Source organism: Armigeres subalbatus, chromosome 3 (genome assembly GCF_024139115.2).
Source record: "Armigeres subalbatus isolate Guangzhou_Male chromosome 3, GZ_Asu_2, whole genome shotgun sequence".
Lineage (NCBI taxonomy): Eukaryota > Metazoa > Arthropoda > Insecta > Diptera > Culicidae > Armigeres > Armigeres subalbatus.
This window is the reverse complement of record NC_085141.1, coordinates 83,912,056-83,933,908: the sequence shown is the minus strand read 5'-3', so window position 1 is coordinate 83,933,908 and position 21,853 is coordinate 83,912,056. Positions and strand designations below refer to the sequence as shown.

The 21,853-nt window shown below is 40.8% G+C and overlaps 1 protein-coding gene across 2 annotated transcripts; it reads right to left on the bottom strand.

Annotated features, from left to right (window-relative positions):
- Positions 1–4,043: 4,043 nt before the first annotated feature.
- LOC134227345 (beta-1,3-glucan-binding protein-like) lies at positions 4,044–19,521 on the bottom strand. 2 transcript variants are annotated; one of them, XM_062708755.1, is made up of 4 exons: positions 19,275–19,521; positions 5,353–5,447; positions 5,134–5,291; positions 4,044–5,071 (listed from the first exon to the last, which is right to left on the bottom strand). In XM_062708755.1, exons 1-4 carry the CDS (start codon positions 19,408–19,410, stop codon positions 4,285–4,287), a joined length of 1,176 nt encoding a protein of 391 aa, XP_062564739.1. In that variant the 5' UTR covers positions 19,411–19,521; the 3' UTR covers positions 4,044–4,284. The 2 variants fall into 2 exon arrangements, with proteins under 2 accessions (XP_062564739.1, XP_062564740.1); XM_062708756.1 differs by having other exon boundaries at positions 5,134–5,288; positions 19,275–19,516.
- Positions 19,522–21,853: the final 2,332 nt, after the last annotated feature.

Genomic DNA, 21,853 nt, shown 5'->3' with positions numbered 1-21,853 from the left:
CCAGGGAAGTCGGAACAATTTCCAATCCGAAAATTGCCTAGACCGGCACCGGGAATCGAACCCAGCCACCCTCAGCATGGTCTTGCTTTAAAGCCGCGCGTCTTACCGCACGGCTAAGGAGGGCCCTTCTTTCACTTTATTCCAGACAAAAGAGTTCATTTAAAGAAGGGACTATCTATCCTCTTTGCCTTATACCGGGCAAATGTGTTCATTTGATGAAGGCATTATCATTTCTTTCCCCTAATACCGGGCGATGCTATCATCTAAAGAAGGCAGTATCTCCTACCATCGTCTTATACTGGACAGACGAGTTCATTTTAGGAAGACAATATCTTTTGCCTTTGTTTTAATCGGGCAGATGCGTTCATCATACTGAACAAACTTATTCTTTTAAAGATATCAATATCTTCTCACTATCTACGCCGACATCACGAACGTCGGCACCTACCGCAGTGCGAATATTGAATCCGACCACTACCTCGTTGCAGTAAGCCTGCGCTCAAAACTTTCGACGGTGTACAACACACGTCGAAGTCGGACGCCGCAGCTTAACATTGGGCGGCCACAAGACGGTAGACTAGACCAAGGATACGCGCAGCAGCTGGAAGTGGCACTCCCAACGGAAAAGCAGCTATGCCCAGCGTCTCTTGAAGATGGCTGTCAATGTACAATTAAGTGGTGTAATTAAATGGGATTGTACAAACTCGTCTTATGACAAGTGGGGACAAAACTCGTTTCCGGAGGAAAAAGCGCCAGCAGGAAAATCGAGACCGTGAAGAGACTGAGCAACACACGAAAGTTCTATGAGAAGTTGAACCGTTCACGTAAGGGCCATGTGCCACAGCCCGATATGTATAAGGACATCAATGGGAACCTTCTTACAAACGAGCGTGAGGTGATCCAAAGGTGGCGGCAGCAATACGAAGACTACCTGATGGTGATGTGGCAGACAACGGTGGTGGTATGGTAATGAACATTGGAGCACGCGCGCAGGACATGCGACCTCCGAATCTCCAGGAAATCCAGGAGGAGATTGGCCGGCTGAAGAACAACAAAGCCCCTGGGGTTGACCAACTACCAGGAGAGCTGTTTAAACACGGTGGTGAGGCACTGGCTAGAGCGCTGCACTGGGTCATTACCAAGATTTGGGAGGAGGAAGTTTTGCCGCAGGATTGGATGGAAGGTGTCGTGTGTCTCATCTACAAAAAGGGCAATAAGCTGGATTGTAGCAACTACCGCGCAGTCACATTGCTGAACGCCGCCTACAAGGTACTCTCCACCACGGACCAGGTGTTCGCCATTCGCCAAGTACTGCAGAAATGCCGCGAATACAACGTGCCCACACATCATCTATTCATCGACTTCAAAGCCGCATATGATACAATCGATCGGGACCAGCTATGGCAGCTAATGCACGAACACGGATTTCCGGATAAACTGACACGGTTGATCGAAGCGACGATGGATCGGGTGATGTGCATAGTTCGAGTTTCAGGGGCATTCTCGAGTCCCTTCGAAACCCGCAGAGGGTTACGGCAAGGTGATGGTCTTTCGTGTCTGCTATTCAATATCGCTTTGGAAGGGGTAATACGAAGAGCAGGGATTAACACGAGTGGTACAATTTTCAATAAGTCCGTCCAGCTATTTGGCTTCGCCGACGACATAGATATTATGGCACGTAACTTTGAGAAGATGGAGGAACCCTACATCAGACTGAAGAGGGAAGCCAAACGGATCAGACTAGTCATCAACACGTCGAAGACGAAGTACATGATAGGAAGAGGTTCAAGAGAAGACAATGTGAGCCACCCATCGCGAGTTGGCATAGGTGGTGACGAAATCGAGGTGGTAGAAGAATTTGTGTACTTGGGCTCACTGGTGACCGCCGAAAATGATACCAGCAGAAAAATTCGGAGACGTATAGTGGCTGGAAATCGTACATACTTTGGACTCCGCAAGACGCTCCGATCGAATAGAGTCCGCCGCCGTACCAAACTGACAATCTACAAAACGCTCATTAAACCGGTAGTCCTCTACGGACACGAGACCTGGACGATGCTCGTGGAGGACCAACGCGCACTTGAAGTTTTCGAAAGGAAAGTGCTGCGTACCATCTATGGTGGGGTGCAGATGATGGATGGTACGCGGAGGAGGCGAATGAACCATGAGTTGCATGAGCTACTGGGAGAACCATCTATCGTTCACACCGCGAAAATCGGACGACTGTGGTGGGCCGGGCACGTAGTCACAATGTCGGACAGTAATTCTGTGAAAATGGTTTTCGACAACGATCCGACGGGCACAAGAAGGTGCGCAGCGGGCAAGGTGGATCGGTCAGGTGGAAGATGACTTGCGGACCCTCCGTAGACTGCGTGGTTGGCGACGTGTAGCCATGGACCGAGCCGAATGGAGAAGACTTTATCATACCACACAGGCCTTAGTCTGAATAAATAAAGAATTATCTAGGTACTCACTTCGCATTATCTCCTCACTAACCATTGCCCTTTTTAAGCGCATTGTCTTCATCTCCAATGGCTTTACATTCTACCTAAAACGTGGACTAAGTGCTCTATTATCATTACCACAGTTATCGAAAGCTTTTCCTTGTCTGCCAGTTGCATGAATGTCTTGCGTGCAGGGTTTGCAGAAATCGCTCTCAATAGATAACGAACAACGATAAAAGAGAGGCAAAAACTGTTCCGAATCATAACAAGCCATGATAACAAATTTATCAAACTTGTATACAAGCGCGAAAAAACAGAATCGGATAGGCAGTCCCCACAGAAAAATGGTGATTCTCGCTTTGTTTTCGCTCCTTTCGTGTTGGTTACTGCACAGCTGTGTAGAACAAGTTGAAATGCATCATCAGAGCCAGTGCTCCCCACATTTGGAGCTTTCTAAAAGAAATTTATCATGGGGTATAACATCCCGAATCAGTTCTCTATCATGACAGCTTGCGAAAAAAGTTTCTCGCGGTATGCTACATATCGTATATGTATACAGAGACGATAAGTGAGAGACTTGCTCTTTCTCTTTAGGATTCAAACCCTGCTGCGTGACAAGTACAACGGATACAATGTACACGATGAGCCAAAACTGCTTCCCACTCTGAGCTGCAAGCTAGGCCGAACCGAGAATGTACTCCCAACCTTCAGATCAGCAATCATACACTAACTGAATACCCATTGTTTTGTGTTGCACTAAAAAAGAAAGGAGAACATTCGGTTGGTTGATGATGGTTTGTTTTTGAGGGATATTAACTCAGGCGGTCATTCATCCCTAAGAGAAGCATTGGGAGAACTGGTACATTCGGTGAATTGTTACATTTGAGGGAATGTTGCATTCGAAGAATTGCTATTCGGGGAAATTTTACGTCGTTAACGAAATGTATCGAGGGGAGAGCACTTGGAATGTGGTCGACAGGGTAGTCTCTCGGAAATCATCTGCGTTACAAAGGAAATGCGTGCAAGTCTTTGTAATATGGTAATCAATTAAGCAAATTGAAATATGAATCCGCTTCTACATGTTCTACTATTTTTAATTGAAACACGCTTAAGATTTATTACCGGACTGCATACAAAGGTTTAAAACATCTTCGAGTGGCAACTCCCGCTTGAAGAATGATAGTATAAAGTCTTCGTGCTTTGGTGTCGTCATGATGGTTTGGTATCACGACAAAAGATAATCTGTTGATTTTCAATTACCTATCTTTCGGTTAGCAACAAATCATTCAGAAAATTAATGTCGTACGCATCAACGACAATGCGACAATTAGCAGTAGCGAGCAGCATTTTGGGGCCGCGACCATGAGTTTGTCAGCCTTGCATCTAACAGGTCAATAGGGATTTCACAACTGAGTAAACCAACTCACGACACAGTAAATCTATTTCTGTAGTATGAATTGATGAAAACCTACTATTTTGTTTTATTTGCCATTTGTACTTGAAACTGGTATGTCCAGTATCGGTGTTGAACTTAATCTAGAATTAAAAAAACACCTAAATAAAGAATTAAAAAAAATAAAAAAAAAAAAAAAAAAAAATGGTATGTCCAGCACTGAAACTTATGGGATCTAATAACTATGATATAATTATTGTGAAAGGAGGAACATGTCACGATTAAATCAACTGTTGGGGAGGCGGTAATAATAAATGACTAATATAATTGCTTGGCCAATCCCGCTGAATGAGGTATTGTCCAAATTTGTTAGAAACAGTTTTAAACATCTAGTAAATAATTTTAACTACTGGAATTTACTCGATAATCAACTCAGCTCACCGTGCTTCACAGAGCCCACACTCTGACGTAATCCACCTGTATAGATGCATCTTTAGCGTCATTCTCATCTAAATTCCATGTCGGCAGCCAGTCATTCCTTGCGTTCCAGAAATCGGTCATCGGATGAGGCGAGTCGTTTTTCCACGGCTTCTTCGTCGGGTTGATATCATCGTCGGAAAAATACTCATTGCTCCCAACTGCCAGTGAGATCTTAAAGTAAAACTCCTGATCGAATGGTGCCATAATGCTGCCAAACCGCCACGGATTGTCCATCCCCGGTGCAGTGATGTTAAAGTTCCCGCGAGCCCAAAATCCCGTTCCCACCTTAACCGTTCCCGTTTCGATGTCGTTGATGCTAAACGTTATATGATCCGGGGTCCACTCCATCTGGTAGCGATTAAAGCCTGTGTGATATCCCTTTCCGGATTCCGCATTTCTAGTGAAAGTGGTCGTCGAACCATCTCTGAATCCATCATTCGGACCGAATTGCAGCTGCGAAGTGACCTGTTCGATGCCAACGTTAACCCCATTCTTGATCAAGTCACGGTTCCCTTTCGATTCGAGCAAATCGATCTCACCAGACGCAGGCCACGCTCCGTATGAGTTGTATTTCGGAAGGAATGCAACTGCCGGCCACATCCAGTCCCCAGCTGGAAGTTTCGCACTGATTTCCACTTTTCCATACCGGAATGCAAATGTATCCACAGTCCGGAGACTGGCACTTTTGATCGGATTGAGGATGTGGATATGTGATCCTACGCGTTCACAGCCAAACGTGCTTTGCTTGCTGCATCTGAGGATGAATGGTAAAATTTTAAACATCAAAATATTTTTCACGAGATTAGACAAGTTTACTGATCAGCAGGTGTTCCGCCGTGAATGTTCAATACTCCGGATCGAAGAAACGCTTCGCCAAACTCGTCAACTGTTAACGTAGGACGGATGAATAAATTTCCCTCCTTTACAAACGAGTTGGAACGATTGTTCGTAAACCATTGAAAGTCCCAGTTCTGCTGAATAACAAGAAAAATGCCAATCGAGGGGAATAAACAGAAGCTTTATTTGATCATTTACGGTATTTCCAGCCAATGTATTCTCATGTTGCCAAGTATCAAGTTCAAAATTGTCGAAGGTATCCTCGAATATCAAATCACCCGGGCAGTACGGTCCTGAAATGATGGAATGATAAAAATGGAGTTTTAGAATGAAAATTGAGTAAATGGTATTATATTACAGTGATTAGAATGAAAACATCATTATCAAAAATGTTCCAGACTTTGCTTTTAAAGAATGAATAATATTAAAACCATAAAGAGTGAAACACAAATATTTTCACAAAACTCTAAAGTTCCGAAAAAAGTGTTAAGAAAATCTTAGAAACACATGTTTGTGATTCAAACGCAACCGACTGTTGTTCAATTCCGATACCCAGTGTCGTAGCCACGGGGAGACAACATTTTTTGAAGAAATATTTTTTTCGAACCCTTTCAAATTAAAAAATGTTCAGTATCCCAATAACCTCATAACCTCTGGCTTATTCTAATCGTATGTATGTATCGTATCGTAGAATGTATAATGGGAATAATCGGATGGACATCATTTGACCAGTGGGGTCACAGAACAGGTTCCAGAACACCATGGAACCAGTAACCTAATAGGCCTACAACGAACAACAAAAATCTATTTTTTCCATCTTAAACTCTTTTAAACTTCATAAAAATAAATTCAGATTGATAGCTAGATGAATATTTGCGTAACGAGACAATAGCCTCGGAAATCCTAGAATTTCTGTTAGAAAATATCAAAATTGAACAGTAAAGGCAATCATTCGTCGGAAAGCGCAAACACTCCAGAATTTTATCAGAAACCAAAAAATACTCATAAGATTTTTTTCCGCACTGCAACAAGTTATCCAGTGGCCACTCCAGGATGAAAAGCCAAAACCATTATTTCATTTTTAAATGTAACAAGTCATTCTTTGGTCATGGACACGTCAAACAATTAGGAGTTTTACCATAAATAAAAAAAAATCTAATAGCATTAGTGGCATGGAAGCCACAAAACAGATTCAACAGCTTCTCAGGTTTCCGGTATGATATTTCTAAGTTAAACAGTGTAAAAACCATTCAATATGTCAAGCTTTTCAGAATTTCCTAAGAAATTCTGCAAGGCTTCTGATTAGTACCATTCCATGATACATCGTGGTCATCGGATGACTAGTTTTATTCCAAGAACCAAATATGATCCAACACAAGTTCTTCCTGAAAATCAGAATGCAGTCGACATCTCGATGTTCTATATCTATATCTTGATATCTCTCCCTATGTCGATTATTTCCTCGGTCCCGTATGTCAATAATTTTTCCGTCCCTTCAAGCCACATACATTTTGCTATCTACATCTCGTTATCTCTCAATTTCAATGTGCTCTGGACATATTAATACAGGATTCACCAAGGGGTAACCAACTCTAAACTTTCGACAGTATTCAGAAATACTAACAAATACTAGCGAAAAACTTCGTCGTATCTATGGCAAACTGATCGAAGAGCCCTGGTTAAGAAAACATGAAACACAATGCCACACAGTCCACCCGGTTTTAGGCAACACATAATTTCTGTCTTCTTCATATTCTAAAAAAATTACTGAACAACTTGGATAATCTCTAGGGCTTGATGGTACAAGGAATATGAAATGCAGTTTGAAAGTTGTCTAGAATCTGTAGACAGTAGAAATCAGATGGTGACAAAATGAAGGAGCACTGTGTTTCAACAGCTAACTGGCAAACGCCATAACAACCGAGCTAGCAACCGTATCTTTGTTTGAAGGAAATCATGAATACTAGAAATGTCACCAAATACTATTGCTGGACAATGAGTAATACTATCTCAAAGTTTAGAGTTAGTTGCCCCTTGGGATTCACTCACCCTGTGTCGATATAATCAAATTTCTTGACTACTAGACCATCTTTAGCAATAATAAACTCATCTTAAACAAGAAATGACATTTTAATAATTTGTTTGAGAAACTGCATAATCCATTTTACAAAACTTTAAGAAAACAACAAAAAACTGTTTTTGAACAAATTGGCACGAATCTTTCGATTTCTTCGGAACAGATCAATAGTTTTTGGCAAAACTCAACACCCTGGGGCACTTCCAGTGCGAAAATTGTATCAATTTTGTATCAAGTCAAAACCTACTCGGAAGTTTTTTTTTCGGTTATTAGCACTAAGCAAGGATCTAAAATAAGGGATCGAAATCATGTGAGATTTTGAACGTTAATAGAGCCTTTATCTAAGAACGCGCGCGAAAGAATTCCGTAAGGTAATTCTGAAGGAATACCTTAATAAGACAATTCAAATGGATTTCTGAAGGATTTTATAGAGAAATCGTAGGAGAAATTTTCTAAACTATTTCTAAATGAATTTTCTGGAGAAACTCCGGGAGGTTTTCAAAAAAAATTCTTGGAGGATTTCTGAAAATATTTCTGAATAAATTTATGAAGAAGTTCTTGCAAGAACTGCCGGAGTATTTTTGAAATTTTATCGGGAGCTCCAATAGGAATAGCTTTGGGAATTTCTTCAAGAATTCTTTCAGTTTCCTTCCAAAATATCTTCAAAAATTCCTCCAGAAATGTTTTCAGAAATCCTCCTGGAATTCTTTTTGAAGACCTCCCGGAGTTTCTCCAGAAAATTCATCTAGAAATAGTTTAGAAAATTTCTCCAACGATTCCTTTATAAAATCCTTCGGAAATTCCTTCCGAAATCCATTCGAATTGTCTCATCTAGGAATTCCTTTAGAATTACCTTATGGAATTCCTTCGGATTTTCCTTCAGGAATTTCATCAGATATTCTTCCGTTTCAGTGGAAAATTCCTTTGGATATTCTTTTAAAAAATCCTTCTAAAATTTAACTGGTAATTCATCCCAAAATTACTTTAAAATAGGCTCCTAAATGAATTTCCAAAGGAATTCCAGAAGTAAAGGTAGCCTCACACTTCGAGACTTTGGTCCGCGGAATTTTTTCCCATGAATTTTGCATATGCGATGTTTTCGAGAATTTGGGCACGGAAAATCAAAATCCCCATTCCAAATGCACGAGGACCAAAATCCGACGGAAACATTTCCCGAGGAGTGAGGCTACTTTAAATATTGGGAAAAATTTCGAATGAATTCTCAGAGGATTTTTTTTTCGAACGCATTCCTAGTAGAATTTTTGATGGAATTTCTGAAGAAATTTCCAAAAGACTTTTTTAAAAGATTTCCGAAGGAATTTCTAAAGGAGCTTTGGAAGGAATTCCTAAAAGACTTTTAGAGGAAACTCTTGAAGGCATATGTCATGGGTTTCCTCAAGGAATTTCCGGAAGAATTACTGGAAAAATCTAAGAATGTACGAAATTTCCTCTGGATTTTTTTCTAAATTTCTTTGAGAAATTAATTCGGAAACTCTTTTAGGATTGTTTTGGGAATTCCGAGAATTTTGCACTAGATTTGTTGAAAGAGTTTCCGGACGAAATTGTCGAATAAATTAATGGATAAATTATCGAGTCGAGGGAATTGATTTTCCGAACTATCCAAAGGAATGGAATTTCCAACGGAAATAAATTGATGTACGTTTCCAGATTCTCGGCAGAATTCCAGAAATAATTTCCGAAGACAGAGTTTGCAAAAGAATTTCAGACGGAATTCCTAAAGAAAATTCCGAAAGATTGAAGTAATTTCTGAAAAGGTTTCATGAAACATTGCTAGACGAATTCTTTAAGAAATTACCTTAGTCGAAGAAATTTCTGGATTATACTCGAATTAATTTTCAGAAGGTGTTTTAAAATGAGTTCCTGAAAAAAATCCTGCTACAATGCAAGAACTTTTTTTGAATGAATTTCTTAAAGAATTTGGTTCGATTTGTTTGATTCGTTCTCTAGTTATGCAGCCCTTATGGAGCGGGAGGGGTCTCAACTCATCATAGAAATATTTCTTGTCAACAAAACTCTCCACATGCCATATTTGTTTCCATTTTCTTTATTAGAGAAATTTATGTTTCATGTGTATGGAAGCCACCCTTTCCAGAGGGGGAGAGAACGAAAAAACCCTGTATACAAAATTTCACGTCGATCGGTTCAGTAGTTTCGGAAATACATTTACAGAACATACAGAATACAGAAATACATTTTTATGTATATAGATTGTATTTCTGCAGGCTGCAAAATGGTGGGTTGACATCAAGGAAAGAGCGCCGAACAGAGCTTTGGTTCCCACAAGTTCTTATGTCACGATTCCACTGGTCGTCCGATGACAAAAGACCGCCAGCTAAGGGTTGTGTACCTAGTTGGTAGTGCAGCCTGGGCACTGTTGTCCTTCTGACATTAGCTAGAGTGAGAAGGTACGCCTCGTGCGTATGTTCACCAGGAGGTGTGGCTCAAACAGCATCTGCCTTGTACCCAGTAGCTGATTAACAAAATGCTGTATCGCGTCAGTTATACCTAAGGTGGCAACCCCTCCAGCGCGATGTAGGTAACGCGACCCCGGTAAAGTAGCTTACTGAGGCCTCTCAAATACCATGAAAAATGGAGATACAGTGAACTCTCCCTTACTCGATATTGAAGGGACCATCGAGTTAGGGAGGTATCGAGATACGGAATATATTTATATTTGACCGAATGCCATTTAGCCGAATAGTTTAAATTTGTTTCCTTATAAAGTGAATTAAGAAGAGAGATGTTTAAAGTGAATAGTGAACAGCGAGAACTGGGAAGTGAGAAATTAGATGTTCGAAATGAGTACAGAGTAGTGAGAAGTGAGTACTGAGAAACGGAAGTGAGTATTAAGTAGTGTGATCTGTGCAGTAACATGTGAGTAGTGGGAAGTGAGACATGAGAAGTGAGGAGTGAGAAGTGAGATGTGATAGTTGCAAAGTGAGGATAGTGTGATATGAGTAGTAAGATAAACAGAAGCAAAGGGTGAGCAATGAGAGATGATAATTGGGGAATGAGAAGTGAGATGTTGAGTAGTGAGCAGTGAGTGGAGGGACATAAAGCAGACCTCAGACGAGAGATATATTGACAATACTATTCTCATCAAACCTTTCATCAAACTTGTCTTCAATATTTTCACTGATTATTCGCCGTGGCCGTAGCTGAAGAAAAATTCAATTTTTTCGTGAATTACTACGAATCAAATAGCGGTATAGCCAACAAAACACGCACACACTCAACCGTCGTCGACTCCTGTGGGCAAACTGCGAAGGCGATGAAGAAAAATATTGAAAAGAATATCAAACTTTTCTGATTTCCATCAATATTTATTTCAATATATTGGGATCGTACTCACACCATCAATCTTTTTCTTCAATATGCAAGAGTTTGTCAAACTTTTTCTGTCGTCTGGGGTCTGCTTAAGACATGAAGAAGAAGGAAGACACAAGAAGAAAGATGATAGAAAGGAAAAAAACAGGAAAAAAACGGTTCTCACTTCTCGTTTCTAGGCTCTCAGTTTTCACTTCTTACTGCTCCCTTCTCACACCTCATTTCACATTAATTACTTCTCTTTTCTCACCTCCCTCTCCCCACTATTCACTTCTCATTTCGCACTTTTCACTATTCATTTCTTACTTCGCACATCTCACTTTTCAGTACTACTTCGCACTACAAATGTCGCACTTCTAACTTCTCCCTTCTCACTTCCCACTATTAATTTACCACTACTCACTTCTTACCTCGAATTTCTCACTGCACACTTTTTAATTCTCATTTCTCACTATTCGTTTCTCACTTTTCACTTCACACATCTCACTTCTCACTCCATACTTCTCATTTTTCACTTTTCACTTCTCACTTATACCTTCTTATATCTCACTTCTGACTTCTCATTTCTCACTTATTACTTTTCTAACATATAATTTTCCCTTCTTGCTTTTCACTTCTCATTCCTCATTTCTCACTTCTCACGTCTCGCTTCTCATTTTTCATTTCTTCTAATTTCTTCAAATATCTCACTGCTCACTATAAACTTTTCACTTCTCACTTCACACATCTCACTTTTATCTCCTCACTTCGAGTTTCTCACTTTTAACTTCTCACTTTTCATTTTTCAATCGCCACTAATCACTTCTTACTTCGCACTTCTGATTGAAACCGCTTGAAGAGTCCTTCGTCGGCGAATACCAAGCAGGTTTTCGTAAGGGCCGATCAACGACGGATCAAATGTTTACCCTGAAACAAATCCTTAATAAATTCCGGGAGTACAACTTGCAGACACATCATCTGTTTATTGATTTCAAGGCGGCGTACGTTTCAGTGATACAGAATGAATTATGGCAAATTGTGCTTGAACATGGTTTGCCGGCGAATCTGATACGGCTGATTCGTATAACGTTGGACGGCTCGAAATCAAGTGTAAGGGTTGCGGATGAAATATCGACGTCATTTGTTACCTTAGATAGATTAAAGCAGGGTGATGCACTCTCGAATCTACTGTTCAATATAGCGCTCGAGGGAGCGATTAGGAGAGCTGGTGTGCAAAGAAGCGGTACCATTATCACAAAATCGCATATGCTTCTGGGATTTGCGGACGATATCGATATTATCGGGATTGATCGCCGTGCCGTGGAAGAGGCTTTTGTGCCTTTTGAGAGGGAGACAGCGAGGATTTGACTCACGATCAATTCCTGAAAAACGAAGTATTTGGTCGCTGGCAATCAACGTGGGTTCATTAGTGGTGGTGGTAGCTAAATAGTGCTGGATGGTGAAAAATTTGAAGTGGTAGAAGAATTTGTGTATCTTGGAACAATAGTGACGTGCAATAATGATGTTACCCGCGAGGTGAAAAGGCGTATTACAGTTGCAAATAGGGCTTATTACGGACTTCGTAACCAGCTTAAGTCCCGTAGTCTGCAAACGAAAGCAAAACTCACGCTGTATACTGCCGTAATCTGAAAAAGTGACGTATGTGCCATTTTACAACATAAATGTTTTCCATTTTTCTGTTAAAAAGTACGATGAGTACTAACCGTTAACACCATTTTTGAAAAATGGCGTATACGTCACTTTGCCAGATTACGGCAGCATACTACTCTGATTCTTCCGGTGGCTTTATACGGCCATGAAACATGGACGTTAAAGGAGGCTGATCGGCGTGTACGAATTGTACCAGGTGTATAAAGGGCTGGATATTATTAAGCTTATACAACACGGCAGACTACGGTGGGCTGGTCACGTTGTTCGTATGCCGGAAGAACGTCAAGCGAAGATAACATTTAGTAGAGAACCCGGAAGAGGCCGCAGGCTTCGTGGAAGGCCGCGTACACGATGGCTTTTTGCAGTTGAAGAGGACCTGAGGGCGCTCAATGTTCAGGGCGACTGGAAGCGATTGGCCCAGGATCGAGTCCAGTGGAGAAGGATACTCCATTCGGCGTAGGTTCATCGAAGAGCTGTAGCCCATCAAGTATCAAGTAGTATCTCATTCCGTGCCGATAGTTCGAACGAGCCAGACGTGTGTGCTGTGTCTCATCGCGGATTGTGTTCGGTAGTGCGAGTTGTATTGTGTGGTGCTATTCCTACCTACGGATCCAAGGCGATCGCTGTCGGCGAGTGAAGTAGCTGCTTCTGGCGACGCCAGTGAAGCAGGCTATTGTTACTGCTGCTACCTACAGCAGCAGGCGCAGATAAGTGGAAGAGATTGCTTTATTGTTCTTCCGTCACAGAGCGGAACTAATAGATATTTTTTTTTTCTAATAAGCTATTAGTTGTAAGTTAGCATAAGCAATAATTATCCTTCCACCTTGCGAGGTGAGAATGGAGGCAGAGACAGTAGGAGGCAATGGGTCTCCAAAAGATAGTACTCGCACACGATTGTACCATGCGGCTTCGCCTGGGCCTTGGGTTGTTTACTTTCGGCAGAAAGTGAAGAGCCTAGATTTTCTGGGCATAAAACGAGATTTGACGCGTCGTTTTACGAAGCATGCCAAATTCAGCGAAATCAACAGGAACAAACTACGCATCACCGCACCTACATACCAGGTGGCGAATGAAATTGCTGGCGACAGGGCGTACAATGTTGAATATTTAGTTTATGTGCCCTCGCGGGAGGTCGAGATAGAAGGCGTAATCAACGCAGCGAGCTTGACTTGCGAGGATGTGCTTGCAGGGAAAGGTCGCCTAAAGAACGCCCTGCAATCTACCGTGGATATTCTGGACTGCAAGGAATTGCATTCAGCAGCCACGGTAGATGGCAAAAGGTTTATTCAAGTCAGGCTCGCTTCGGGTGACATTCGCCGGTTCGATGCTTCCAAAGTTTGTCGATATAGAAAATATGTTGTTTCCGGTGCGTCTTTTTGTGCCAAGGGTATTTAATTGTACCAACTGCAAACAACTTGGTCACACTGACGAGTTTTGTGACAACAAACCACGTTGTGGCAAATGCTCAGAAAGACATCGGGAGGAGTTCTGCCAGCAACAAGCAACAAAATGTGCTTATTGTGGTTTGAACCCTCCCCATGGTTTGCAAGAATGCCCGGTGTACAAAAAGCGCACCCAAAAAGTGAAGCGCTCGTTGGTACAGCGCTCCAAGCAGTCGTATGCGGAAATGGTTAGGTCGCAAGACACATCCACCACAGCCACTGCATCGACTGCTATTTTAGCCACCGTTCGTGTAAGTGATTATTATGATTCCATATCAATTGACGAATTGTACTCTGACGCAGCCGACATGGATGATTCTGCGGAGGTACACGTGCCCGAAAAGAGGAAGCAACCGTCTTCCCCGGGATCGAGAAGGTAATGGGGGTTTATTTAAAATCCCGAAGCAATCTGTCCCTACTGCTTCTTTTGATCCTAGTTGCAGTAAGACATTCCCGCCATTGCCTAAATCCGATGTTTCGAAGAAACATCCAGCTAGGAGAATCAACGAAAGAAAAAAACAAATTCGCACTTCTAGAAAAAGTATTCCGTCCAAGCGAGGATTGATCTCCTTCAAGGACCTTGTGGACCGTTTTTTGAACTTGTTCAATATTCCGAATTCATTGAGGCCAATCATTGACCTCTTTATTCCAACAGTTGAAAGTTATCTGAAGCAATTGACTGTTTCATGGCCCCTTCTTGCAGAAATTGTATCTTTCGATGGATAATACGGCCAATACCGAAGATACAATCACTGTACTGCAGTGGAACTGTCATAGTCTGAAAAATAAATTAGACGTGTTCAAGTTTTTGATTCGCAATTCCGATTGCGATATATTTGCACTCTGTGAAACATGGCTTTCTTCTGAAGATGAAATCAACTTTCACGATTTTAACATTATTCACCAAGATCGGGATGATCATTATGGTGGCGTTCTTTTCAGGGTCAAAAAATGCTACTCCTTCTACAGAATTCCCATTCCGACTGTTCCCGGCTTAGAAATCGTCGCATGCCAAGTAAATGTGAAGAATAAAGATCTTTGCATAGCTTCAGTGTACATTCCTCTAAATGCCTCTATTAATCGTCGACATTTTTGGAGCGCAGTCTCCCTCCTATCATCTCCAGTATTGATATTGGGTGATATGAACGCACATGGTATTGGATGGGGCGAAACGTATGACGATTATAGAGCGCCTATTTTCTATGATTTGTGTGACGATTTCAATTTGAATATTTTGAACACTGGTGAAGTAACTCGAATAGGACCAAATGGTCAACAAAGCCGTATTGATCTGTCTTTATGTTCAAATTCACTATCATTAGATTGCACGTGGAAGGTAATTCAAGATCCCCATGGTAGTGATCATATGCCGATAGTTACCACAATTAAAAGTAGCTATCAACAATCTGAGCCAGTTAATGTTCCTTTCGACCTCACGAAAAACATTGACTGGCCAAAATTTGCATCGGCGGTAAAAATTGGTATTGAATCAACTGATGTTCTTCCACCGCTGGATGAATATCGATTCCTTACCGAATTAATTAAAAAAAAGCGCACTAGAAGCTCAGAAACGACGCGTTCCAAGTGCATCTGTCATAAGAAGACCAGCCACTCCTGGATGGGATGATGAATGTACTAAGTTGTATTCCGAGAAATCTGATGCCTTCAAGGCTTTCCGTAAACACGGAAGGTCCGAGCTTTTCGAAGAGTATTTGAGGCTTGAAAGAAAGCTCAAAAATCTTCTCAAGGCTAAAAAACGTAGCTACTGGCGACGTTTTGTCGAGGGACTATCGCGAGAAACCTCAATGACAACACTTTGGAAAACGGCCCGCAACATGCGGAAACGCATTTCCACCAATGAGAGTGAAGAATACTCCAATCGATGGATATTCAACTTCGCAAAAAAGGTCTGCCCAGATTCCGTACCAGCAGAACCGCTATTTCGAGAATCAGTCACTGATCCCGGTTCTTTGGGTGGACCATTCTCAATGCTGGAGCTTTCTATGTCTCTTCTTTCATCGAATAACTCTGCTCCGGGATGCGATAACATCAAATTCAATCTTCTTAAAAACCTCCCAGATATCGCAAAAAGGCGATTACTTGACCTGTACAACTGTTTCATGTTGTACAACATTGTGCCACCTGAATGGCGACAGGTCAAAGTAATAGCTATTCAAAAGCCTGGGAAACCAGCGTTTAATCACAATTCATACCGACCGATTGCCATGATATCATGCATGAGAAAGTTATTGGAAAAAATGATCCTTTCAAGAGTCGACCATTGGGTCGAACAAAATGCATTACTCTCAAATACTCAGTTTGGTTTTCGAAAAGGTAAAGGAACAAACGATTGTCTAGCTTTACTTTCTTCAGATATTCAGCTGGACTTTGCGCACAAGGAGCAATTGGCTTCAGTATTCTTGGATATTAAGGGCGCTTTTGATTCAGTTTCCATAGAAGTATTGTCAGACAATCTGCACAGTAAACCCGTTATTTTAAATAATTTCTTGTACAATTTGTTGTCAGAAAATTAAATGAACTTCACACTCGGCACTCTGACAACTTCCAGAACTAGTTACATGGGCCTTCCCCAATGTTCATGTTTAGGTCCCTTGCTTTATAATTTCTATGTTAAAGATATTGACAATTGTTTGGAAGAACAATGCACGCTGAGACAACTTGCAGATGATGCCGTGGTCTCTCTAAGAGGTCCATGTGCAGATGTCTTGCAAGGACCATTGCAAAGTACCCTAGATAATCTGACTGTTTGGGCCAGACATTTAGGAATCGAGTTTTCACCGCAAAAAACTCAGTTGGTTGTGTTTACTAGGAAGCGGTACCCAGCTCAACTGAAACTAAAACTGTTGAATGATGACATCAACCAATCTTTATCTTCTAAATACATTGGGGTCATGTTTGATTCTAAATGTACCTGGAAACTCCATTTTGAGTATTTGATACAAAAATGCCGGAAATGGATCCATTTTCTACGTTCTATCTCCGGAACACACAGCAAATAATTTTGAAAATTCAACGACGTGTAAAATTGCAGCTTATCCCAACAAACAAATTAACATTCGATATTCAATTAGATTTGATTGAATTTTACAAGCAAGCACCGTTTAAATTTATTTTGATTGAAAAGAACATTGAGATTGATTTGTTGTTACGTTTATTTGCATGCTTCAAATATGTGCATGAAAATACATTTAAATTCACAACATATTTTTATCTGTGCATGGTGGGGTGCTCACCCGGAAGACCTCATCAAACTCTATAGAAGGACTATTCTCTCTGTTTTAGAGTATGGCTCTTTCTGCTTTCACTCAGCACTCAGCAGCCACCTGATTGCCACCTGATCAAATTGGAACGAATTCAATATCGTTGTTTGCGTATTTTTCTTGGCTGTATGCATTCAACGCATAACATGAGCCTGGAGGTGCTTGCTTGAGTCACTCCTTTAAAGCACCGTTTCTGGGAGCTCTCACTTAGAATACTTATCAAATATGGAACAAGTAACACACTTGTTTTAGAAAACTTCGATAAAATTCTTGAACTGAAGAGTTTATCTCAAGGTCAGATCTTTGTCTTCCATGTTATAATCCACTTCGAGTTAACTTCCTCAACGACAACTCCTTAATTGAATACGATCTGTCCATGAAACATGCTATTCAAGGAATACCAGATCATTTTCGAAATTACTCTATTCCCCCTATTTTTTCTGAAAAATATGAACATGTCAGTTGCAACAACAGATATTTCACTGATGGTTCTCGCATCAACGGATCCACTGGCTTCGGTGTTTTCAATGAAAATTCGACAACCTTCCGAAAACTTCTAGAACCGTGCTCGGTTTATGTTGCTGAGCTGGCAGCAATTAATTTCGATTGTGGGACAATTTCCAATCAGCTCATATACCATTATTTCATCTTCTCGGATAGTCTTAGTTCTATCGAGGCACTTCGGTCGATAAAACCTGTTAAGCACGTATCTTACTTTCATACAAAAATAAAAGAGCAGATGCGTGATTCGGTCGAAAGATCATTCAAGATTACCTTTGTATGGGTCCCATCCCATTGCGTAATCTATGGCAATGAGAAGGCGGACTCGCTAGCAAAGGTGGGCGCACAGGAAGGTAAAGTTTACGATAGGCAAATCTCGAACAACGAGTTTTTCCCATTAGTTCGTCAGAGTACTCTTCAAAATTGGCAAATGAATTGGTCACACAATGAACTTGGACGGTGGCTATTTTCCATAGTTCCCAAAGTTTCTGCGCGAGCGTGGTTCAGAGGTGAGGACTTAAGCCGAGGCTTCATTCGCACGATGTCGAGGCTTATGTCTAATCACTATTCACTAAACGCACATCTCTACAGAATAAAACTTGTCGATAGCAACCTATGTAGGTGTGGAGCCGGTTACGATGACATCGATCACGTAGTTTGATATTGCTCGGAAAATGACGCCTCCAGAGAGCAACTATTGGATACCCTTGTGGCCCGAGGTAAACAACCCTACAGGGAAGTAAGAGGTGTTTTGGGGAACCGCGATGTGGCGTATATGCAGGCTATCTATGCCTTTCTTTGCTCGTCTGACATTAAAGTCTAATACCTTTTTTTTCTTTCTCAGTTTTTTTCTTGTCTCTGTCTTATGTTCCGTGTACCATGAAGCGCTGGCCATCCGGAAGATGCTCCCTGACGAACCACAGCTTGAGCGCGACGCTACGCAATACCGTTAATGACGTCATATACCCGGATAAGCAGCTGTAATACCTCAAACCTAAGTCCCAACCTCTTCCCTCCTGAAATTACGCAATCTAACCTAGAGTCACCACGAGTATCTTGGTCTATGTTTCTGACCCCTTACTAACTGTTGATAATAATGATATAGATTGTAAATATCATAAAGAGTCTCGGCTCCGTTAAGTGTCATACACGCCTGAGCCTATCAAATAAACGAAATAGTTTTAAATTCTCAGAAGCAAAACTACAATGCTGCGATTTTCATGATAAATATTACCACAATGTTGAAGTGCGCATAATTAGGGACTATTATTGTTATAAAATTTCGAAATATTGAACAATTATTTCAAAAATGGTTTATGGCACATCTGGACCATCCTTCTCCCAAAATTTTTAGTATGTATTTTCCAAGCAACACACATCATTCATTAGAATTTGATTGGCCCAACTTAAACACTGCATAATTCTTTCAACAACAGTTTAAATGAAACATAATAAAGTTCTTAGTTCCAATTTTCCTTTCGGGTCAGGTCAGGATTATTTGGGAAGATCACAATATATGATTATCTGTCCCGCCGATTGTTGGTAAGGTATTCATTTAATATTTGTATCAACCATATTGATTTGGAGCTTCTATAGTTTTTGTGACAATTGTAGAAAATTTTAGTTCTGCATTGTCAAAACATAAGCATTTTTAAAATTATTTAAGTTTTGTAGAACCTGTCAATTCTGCCATAGTAGCTTTATATCTAGCTATTGTTGTTTTTTCTTCAAATTCTTCTAATTAGTTAAATCACCTCTGAAATACTGTTCTAACGTAAATCTAGCTGGAAAATAATTCACTTTCCGATTAAAAGGATCTACCTGAAGGAGCCTTAGTTCCACTTGCCGTTGTTAAAGACTTTTCACACTTCGAGCTGGAACTGGTTTTCCCTGCACTAACACCATACGATACCACCACAAAATGTATTGCAGCCAAACCAAACAAAAAAGACACCATCGTTCCAGTTATCACCGGTACACTATAGAATCAACTCTGACCGTTAGATATTCCGGATGACCCCATTTTATATGGCTCTGTGATTGGCGGTCCCTTGAACTGTACAAAACGTTCCCGCGGGCCACTTTTAGAATAACTCTCACACGCACTGATTTACTGCCAAGTTTTCCAGCACCTGCCTTTACTACATACGGTAGCTGATTTAGTACATTCGTGCTGTAATCAATCACGGTGCCAGACAAATGTGACTGTTCATGCTACCGTGGCAACATCTGTTGCTCTATGTTAAATTCGTGGTGGATTCTGGATACCCAAAGCAAGTGTGATAATACACCGTTGAAACAGCGATAAAAGATAAAACAATGGCAGCATCACTCGGTGGTGATGAATCGTGTCAGGTGTGAATAATGTTTTTTTGTTATCCTAAGTTTCGTATGACAAATGTTGCTGAAACACCCTTAAATCATGTACCAGAAAAATTCCCATGTACACTGGAACCACATCTATCTTCCATAAAGCACAAGTTAATGCTAAATAGCAAAAGATTATTCCATTATCAAACTGGGAAATCCAAGTTCAAAATTTATTCGTCACGTATCCAACGGCGCTTCACGAAAATTCACTGAACTCTAATTGAATACCGAAACGTGACTACCTACATCATTCAGAAAGCGCGCTGAAAGACATGTGAAGGGAACATTTCTACCGCCACTCTAAATGCCGCCCTTATCACTCATTCCGATCGCATCCCTGGAAAGAAATGGATAGTCATCAACCGTAAACCCCAACAGTGCACAGTGCTTTGTAAGACCAATATTTGCGATCAAAAACGAATCACCATCGAACGGTGGATGAACAAACCCTTGCAAGTGAAATAAGATTATTCTTTTTCTTATTTAAGTGAAAATTCAGGGAAATAACTTAAGCATGCAGTAATTGATATTAGTAGTCTTTATAAAGTATAACGTACCAAGACAGGCTGGTACAATGATCACCACGTCACTATCCAAGCCGTTCCTGGGTAGACGTTAGGCAGAATAACAGCGAATTCAACAATGTTTGTTCTATCATATGGCCCTCTGCTAATCTTCAGTTTCTATTCACTTTCACATTTGCCGCTCGCTTGCGGTGTCAATCAAATCTGTATCTTCAATACTTTCATCTACTCCCTTTCGCTTTGAGTAGTATAATTATCACCGAATAAAGCCAATAAATTAATTTCGATAAAGTATAACGTACAAAAGTAACCTTAGTGGAGGTAGTGGGGTTTTAATGAGATTTTTCATAATTATACACTTTACGATGGTTTCAGTTGATGCGCCGTGCTTCAAATATCCTGTCAAATAAAACTTATCCTAAGAAGCCCGAAAAACTATTGAAAACAATGATTTTCCTTAATAAAATTGACTACCTTGTACCTATAGTGCTGCAACTGTACCAATAGTGGCGAATCTCATAACAAATCAATGGATAGCTCCACTATGGGAACCAAAATTAAATTTTACCGCCACTAAAGGAACAGTGTGCCCATTAGTGGTGCAAGCGATATTTGGTAGTTTTTGACGCTAAATGACACCAATTTCATTTTTGTTAGCAAATTTATTAGTTTATCTATTGGCTAAGGTATTAAAACTTTAAATTTCCCATAATTACCAATTTAAAAAAATATTTTTTTTTGTTGATCTACTACTAATCTACCTCCATTATTGGTACCGTTACACTATAAACTACAATACTTAAGAGAAGTGTAACAAAAGATTGTCGGTTAAAGAAGTATATGTTCTATTCAAGTTTTCAAATGATATTTTAGATTTGTGCGAAGAAGTCATTTTAGGCTGACTGCGTATTTACCACCCCAAAGTTGGTGCCCCGGAGAAACTGTGCAATCTGCGCCCTAACCGTCCGTCAATCCCAACACTCACGTTTCATGTTCTCAGGGAAAACTATCGTGAAAAAGGGAGAACATAAATCTTCTCACCACCGTAATGCCACACGGCATTGTTTTACAAACACATGTCGCTAAAATAGTTAACAGCGAATATTTGCTATGTTTTTTTTTTTTTTATTCCTTTCTTTATTTGGTAGGCACTCTGTGTTACTTAACCGCTACTGTGCCGAGATCTACTGTGGCATTCTGCTGCCAGAATCCACACAGAATCTCTTTTTAGATTTTCCATTATCATTGTTGTTGCCGTTGCCTGTCCATCTCATCGTGAGTCCATTGTGTCCGTTTGTCCATGTCGTCTATCCAATGATCGTTGCATTGTTCGGTTGCCATTTATCCGGGTAACGTTGGAGGAATGCCTCCGAGAAGAACAAGTTGTCAGTCGTCATCAGGCAGCCGTAACGGTAAGGCGCGTACCCCAGAACGCCACCGTATGGGCTGCGGATCCGGCGACTGACGAGGGTTTGGTGGAGGGGCTGGGAATCGAACCCATGACCA